The 6,527-nt window shown below is 63.8% G+C and overlaps 1 protein-coding gene across 4 annotated transcripts; it reads left to right on the top strand.

Moving 5' to 3' along the window:
• The first annotated feature begins 2,379 nt into the window (after positions 1-2,379).
• LOC101937019 (serine/threonine-protein kinase SBK2) lies at positions 2,380-6,256 on the top strand. Of its 4 annotated transcripts, XM_005280756.4 has the most exons (4): positions 2,380-2,528; positions 4,097-4,264; positions 4,706-4,908; positions 5,475-6,256. In XM_005280756.4, exons 2-4 carry the CDS (start codon positions 4,099-4,101, stop codon positions 6,066-6,068), a joined length of 963 nt encoding a protein of 320 aa, XP_005280813.2. In that variant the 5' UTR covers positions 2,380-2,528; positions 4,097-4,098; the 3' UTR covers positions 6,069-6,256. The 4 variants fall into 4 exon arrangements, with proteins under 4 accessions (XP_005280813.2, XP_042703057.2, XP_042703058.2 ...); XM_042847123.2 differs by lacking the exon at positions 4,097-4,264 and having other exon boundaries at positions 2,392-2,528; XM_042847124.2 differs by having other exon boundaries at positions 2,433-4,182.
• The last annotated feature ends 271 nt before the right edge of the window (positions 6,257-6,527 follow it).

Raw genomic sequence — 6,527 nt, 5'->3', positions numbered from 1 at the left:
CTGCCTTCCCTGGTGCCGCGCCAGCCCAGCCAGCCCAGCTCTGCCTTCGCAGGGCCCACACCAACCTGGCTCTGCCTTCCCTGGCACCATGCCAGCCCAGCCAGCCCGGCTCTGCCTTCACAGGGCCCACGCCAACCCAGCTCTGCCTTCCCTGGCACCACGCCAGCCCAGCCAGCCCGGCTCTGCCTTTGCAGGGCCCACACCAACCCAGCCAGTCCTCCTGGCGGCTCTCTGTCTTGAATACTGTCCAAGGTGATCAGTACAGAGTCACACAGGCAGTTCATAAAATGCTACAGACAATTCCCACCTTTGTCACAGGGCACTCGCCCCTCACAGTCACTGCTGGCCCCAGCTGCTCCTCTTGGACCTGATGGCTGGTGTCGAAAAACTAACATTAAGGACTCTGACTGTTGTGGAGGGTTACCTAACCCAGAGAGTTTTCCCCTGGAATCTGGGAGTGAAACTTGGGGCCTGGACAAACCTCCACAGGCCAGGTAGAACTGCATCTCAGTGCCGGGCGAGGGGTCCCTGTATGCACAGCTGCCTCACCCCAGAGGTGGCTGCATCTCAGGACCAGGCAAGGGGTCCCTGTATAAAGTCCCTGCGCTACCCCAAGGCAGTTTGGTGTCCGTGGGGTCTGGCCCTTGGGCAGAGAGCAGGAGCATGGCCCTGGTTGCCATGCCTGGGAGCTGGGGGCGGGAGAGTGGCCGTGCCTCACCAGGTCTGGAGCCCCCGATTCGTTGGCCTGTGGTGCCTGCAAAGTGCGGCCCAGTCTGGCCTTGTTACCACCGGGCATGGTGCCCCCGAGCCAACCTGTTCCCAGGGGGAAGGCCCCGTGCTGAGGAGGTTGCGTGTGGCCCAGAGGGTGGGGGGCTGGTGGTGGGGGAGTCACATGCTGTCCCTGCCACCACCCCCCGCCCAGAGCAGATGCCACATGCTGTATCTGGGGCCGTCGCCATGGCACAAGCACAGAGCCCCTGAGGGGATCCCAGAATAGGCCTTTGTTGTGGCCATGTTGCCGTGGTTCTGGGGAACAGGAACAGGCCAAGACTCTGTTGCCCGCCTGAGCCGTCCCTGCCCTGCCCCCAGGCCTCCCTTGCCCTCCTCCCACTCAGAGACTCAGGCAAACAACCGAGGGAGGCAGGAGCAGCCGCCCGGGACTTGATCCTGGCGGCGGGAAGGCTCAGTTGCTCATGAGAGCCCCAGAGCTTCCCCTGACCCCAACCTCTGCAGTTCCCCAGACTGGCAGGGCCCCCACGCTGCCCCCCACAAGCCAAAGTCTCCAGCAGGAAGCATACCTGGCAGGCAGGGCAGGATCTGCAGGGTGCATGGGGAAGGTACAGGGGTGGCAGCTTGTACCAGCAGGGCCAGGGATAGAACCCAGGAGTCCTGGCTCCCATCCCCCTTGATAGATCCTACCCAGGGCAACGCAGTGTTGGGATGGGGGGCTGGCCGGGGGCAATTCCCAGCAGTCAGTGCTTACCCCCAATGCCCCCATGTGGCCTCATATCTGTCTTACCAAAAGTAACACCACAGGCCCAGACTGTTTGTGGGGTCCCCACATTGCAGGGTTGGGGGGACACGTTCTCTGATGTCTCGGCATGAATCTCATGTCCTGGACAATCCCAGCTACCTTCCTTGTTCAGAAATGTCCCCATCTTCACCTCCTTATGCCCGCGTAGCCTGTCCGGATGCTAGTCCACCACTCCCACACCCAACCCAGAGGTGGCTGCATCTCAGTGCCAGACGAGAGGTCCCTGTAGAAACAGCTCCCATGCCCCACCCTGGAGGTGGCTGAAGCTCAGTGTTGGGTGAGGTGTCCCTGTATAAACAGCTTCCACGCCACACCCCAGAGGGGCTGCATCTCAGTGCTGGGTGAAGGGTCCCTGTATAAACAGCCCCTGCTCCCAGCCCAGAAGGGCTGTATCTCAGTGCCTGGCAAGAGGTCCCTGTATAAAGAGCGCCGATGCCCCACCCCAGAGGTGGCTGTATCTCAGTGCCAGGCAAGGGATCCCCGTATACAGTGGCAGAAAGTGCTTTGGGCTCTGTTGGGGGTAAGGTGTTCCCTGGAGCTTGACTCCAGCAGGGTCTCTGCCCTGCTCCCCCTTCCCCAGCTCCCCAGTGGGGTTCCAGGGTGGGGGGGCTCCCCTGCCGTAAGGAGCTGACTTTCCAGGAACACCTGGGACAAGCTAATCCTGAACAGATGGTACTGGGGGGCCAGAGGGAGGGGAGCAGTAAATGAGAGTGGGGGCTGGGGGGCTGGAGTATCCAGTGCCAGCTGGTAAAAATAACCCAGATAAGTGCCTGCTAATCCTGGCCCAGCGAGTGCCAGCCCCCGGCACTGACCGCACCCGACCTCTGGCCGCACTGCCAGCTGGGACCTGCCAGCCACCACGGGACCCTTTTCAGCTCGGGGTGGACTGGATAAAAGGCTCATCCCAGGCCAGCAGACAGACAGACAGGAAGGTAGAGGGCTGGAATCAGCGGCTCGCCTGTGCATACTGTGGGGCTTCGGCTCCAGGAGGCAGGTAAGTGGGGTCCCTCTCCATCTGGCCCCCCTGCAGCCTGGTACCCCCCAAGCCCACGGGCTGCATTGATTCATCTGGGTGGTTTTGCCTCTCGATGTTGCCCCTCTCTTGCTGCTGGCAGCTCCCAGCCTGAAGATGCCGAGGGGCGTCCATGGCTTCTGGTCCCGCATTCACTGCACATGGCGCTGGGGGGCACTGACACCAGGGCCACTTCCTCACCTGAGCAAGTCCAGGTAGCAGCCAGGACTCCTGTGTTCTCGCCCCAACTCTGGGAAGGGAGTGGAGTCTAGTGGTTAGAGCAGGAGGGCTGGGAGCCAGGACTCCTGGGTTCTATTCCCTAACTCTGGGAGGGGAGTGGAGTCTAGTGGTTAGAGCAGGAGGGCTGGGAGCCAGGACTCCTGGGTTCTATTCCCTAACTCTGGGAGGGGAGTGGGGTCTAGTGGTTAGAGCAGGAGGGCTGGGAGCCAGGACTCCTGGGTTGCATCCCTGGCTCTGCCTCTGACTAAGGCCTTGCCTTCACTTGGAAGTTATATACGGTTTGCTGCCGGTATGAATTTGGCCCCGTTGTAGAGGTGCCTGGGGCAGTTCAGGCTCAGTGAGGCAGGAAGAGGTGTCACTAAGGCAAGGGGGCTGTTCTACCCCAGAGGCAGAGCATCAGTGGGACGTGGAGTCTGCCCAGCCTCCACAGGCTGGAAGGAGAGCCCAGTGCGGGGCTACGTCCCCTTGGTCCACAACTGGGCAGCTACAGGAAGCCATGACTTGGCGCCCCAGGCCCATGCAGAGAGGGACGGAGAAGCTGCTGTCAGGCACCATGGGGCTTGGGAGGGGCCGTTATTCAATGGGACGTAACCTTGTGTGAAACAGCCCCTGCACCCTACCACAGGGGTGGCTACATCTCAGCACCGGGCGAGGGGTCCCTGTATAAACAGCCCCCATGCCCCTCCCCAGAGGCAGTCGCATCTCAGCACCGGGCGAGGGGTCCCTGTATAAGCAGCTGTCATGGATCCACAGAGGCAGTGCTAGGCCCCAGCTTTTAAATTGTCTCTTGGAGGAACCCTGAGTGCCAAACCCCCGAGGGGTCTCACTCTCCCTTCAGGGCAGGCCACGTGGCCTCACCTCCCCCAAGACTGAGCCCCTGGGCTCCAGTCTCCTGCTCCTCCCTGTGAGCCAGAGCCCTGGGGGAGATTATCCGCTGTGCAGGGGCCCAGGCACCCAGTGGGAATTCACAGCCGTCCCCAAACGGAGCAGGGTGCTTTAGCCAGCTGGGCACGGCATGGGCATAGGGTTGCCAACTTTCTACTTGCACAAAACTGAACACCCTTGCCCTGCCCCATGCCCTGCCCCTCCTCTGAGGCTCCGTCGCCAACTGAACAGTCAATGACCCAGTCAGTGGTGCTGACCAGAGCCACCAGGTGTTCCGGTCGAAAACCAGACGTGGGCCAGCACGGCAAAGCAAAGGTGCCGACGCGGGCCGTGTCTCAGTGCTGGGCTGCTGATGTCCGTGTCCCCGGGGGGCCATCTGGACACTGCTCCCGGTGGTAACAACTCCATCCCTCCCCATCCCGCAGCCATGACCCTGCCCACACCGTGGGGCGTGGAGCAGCAGCTGGAGGAGATGATGGAGCTGACGGCGCAGAACCTGCCCTGGCTGGAGGTGACCCAGTCATACACCATCCTGAGGGAGCTGGGCAGCGGCTCCTATGGCCACGTGCTGCTGGCTGTGCACCAGCGGCAAGGTAGGGCCTGGGCCGCCAGGGCTGGGAGGGGCAGTCTGTGTCCATGTGGCCCCACCTCCCACAGAACCCCCCTGCTCCTGTTCCCCCAGCAGTGCCAGCACCGCGCTCACACACTGATGGGCACCGGCTGGGGAGGGCGAGCCCTGTCCAGGGCCAGGCATGGAGCACTGCGCCCCTCTGTCCCCAGACTCCACACCCCAGCTAGCTGCTGGGCCCTGGGATCCTACAGCCTGACAGCCCTTGGCCCCACAGAGCAGCATGGGGCAGCGGGGGGCAGAGCTAGAATGTGGGGGGAGGGCTGATCCATGAGGTGGGGGGGCAGAGAATATGTGGGTCTGATTGGGTGCAGGGGAAGGGTCTAATCCAGCATGGGGGAGGGGTGTGATCTGGTGTGGGGGGGGACAGCAGCCCTGACCCCTCCCCATGTCCCTTCCCCCCCAGGCAGCCCGATGGCACTGAAATTCATTGAGAAGCGGGACACTGAGCTGCGGGACTTCCTGAGCGAGTACTGCATCGCGCTGACCCTGGCCGCCCACCCCTGCATCGCCAGCGCCCTGGGTATCGCCTTCCAGACCAAGCACCACTATGTCTTCGCGCAGGAGCTCGCCCCTGCCAGGGACCTCTTCTCCCTGCTGCAGCCACAGGTACTATGAGCCGGAGCCTCCGACGTAGCCACATTGGGGATGGGCATAGGGGGCGCCGGCTCCCACCCGGCCCCAGGATGGGGACTGGCTGGCTCAGGGGAACAGGGAATGGGACATGGGCCTGTCCCCTCTAGGATGCACCAGCTCCCACCCGGCCCCAGGATGGGAACTGGCTGGCCCAGGGGGGCAGGGAATGGGACATGGGGCCTTTCCCCTCTAGGGGGCGCTAGCTCTCACCCAGCCCCAGGATGGGAATTGGCTGGCCCAGGGGGCAGGGAATGGGACACAGGCCCTTTCCCTTCTGTGAGATGCTAGTTCCCACCCAGCCCCAGGGCGGGGACTGGCTGGCTCAAGGGTGGGGATTGGGACATGGGCCCTTTCCCCTTTATGGGGCACCAACTCAGATCCAGCCCCAGGGCAGGCACAGGGAATGCGACAGGGGGCCTTTCCCCACTAGGGGGGGCGGCTCCCATCCACCCCAGGGCAGGGACTGGCTGGCCCGGAGGTGGGCAGTGGGACCCGGAGCCCTTCCCCTCCAGGGCACTGTGTGTAACCTCTCTCCCTAGGTGGGGTTCGGGATCGCGGAGCTGCAGGTCAAGCGCTGTGCTCTGCAGCTCGCCAGCGCCCTGGAGTACATGGGGACCAAAGGGCTGGTTCACCGAGATGTCAAGCCTGAGAACGTGCTGCTGCTCGACCTTGAGTGCCGGCGTGTCAAGCTGACCGACTTCGGGCTGAGCTGCCCACAGGGCACTGCCATCGAGGCCCTGCCTGAGAACTTGCCCTACACAGCACCCGAGCTGTGCCGCCTGGGGCCCTTGGCCCGCCTACCGGCCCAGCCCAGCCTGGACGCCTGGGCGCTGGGCGTGCTGCTCTTCTGTGTGCTGACCGGCTTCTTCCCCTGGCACACGGCCACCGACCGGCACTACCGGGACTTTGAGCGCTGGCATCGCAGCCCCCGCGTCCGCCCGCGCCCACCCCACTGGGGGCGCTTCACCTACGAGGCCCGGGAGATGCTGCGAGGGCTGCTGGACCCCGACCCCATCCGGCGCAGCCCAGCCAGCGTTGCCATGGCCCAGGTCAAGTGCCCCTGGCTGGAGCCCAAGGAGCCGGGCGCTGCCCGTGCAGACAGGACTCTGCTGGGGAGCAGCCATTGCCGCTGAGCCCCAGCCCCGTGGGCACTGCCGCCAGGCACAGGCACCCACCATGGCCAAGGGGACGCAGGGACCAAGGACTTGCAGGACACGTTGCTTAACAGGGACCATGGCCAGAGGCTGGTGCTGGGGGCCTGGCCTGGGAGATTGCAGAGAAGGCGAGGGAGGAGGGGGGTAATAAAATCACGATCCTAACACTAACGGCTCAGAGCTTCCTTCACCATATCAGAGCAATGGGGCCACCTGCCTGACACCGCCCCCCACGACCCACAAAGCCCCAGATCAGACCCATGGCCCATCCCCGCTCCTCAGCTGCTGCGTTTGTCCCACGGGCCCCAGGCTGATGTTATTGGCCCAGCCGCCATGGACTCTCTGAGCTGGGCCAGCTGCCCACTATGGGAGTGTATGGGGCAGGAGGGCAGGGACTGAGACCCAGGGCTGTATGGGGCAGGCGCACAGGGGCTGAGA

The sequence above is a fragment of the Chrysemys picta genome, chromosome 17 (genome assembly GCF_011386835.1).
Source record: "Chrysemys picta bellii isolate R12L10 chromosome 17, ASM1138683v2, whole genome shotgun sequence".
NCBI classification, from domain to species: domain Eukaryota; kingdom Metazoa; phylum Chordata; order Testudines; family Emydidae; genus Chrysemys; species Chrysemys picta.
This window is presented reverse-complemented; position numbering and strand designations above follow the sequence as displayed.

What these genes read in the sequence shown, in the direction of transcription:
- LOC101937019 (XM_008175712.3), top strand. Translation starts at nt 4,024, where the DNA reads ATGTCCGTGTCCCCGGGGGGCCATCTGGACACTGCTCCCGGTGGTAAC. An exon ending in GGCTGTGCACCAGCGGCAAG is followed by an intron (nt 4,265 to 4,705) that starts GTAGGGCCTGGG and finishes CTTCCCCCCCAG; the next exon opens with GCAGCCCGATGGCACTGAAA. An exon ending in TCTCCCTGCTGCAGCCACAG is followed by an intron (nt 4,909 to 5,474) that starts GTACTATGAGCC and finishes CTCTCTCCCTAG; the next exon opens with GTGGGGTTCGGGATCGCGGA.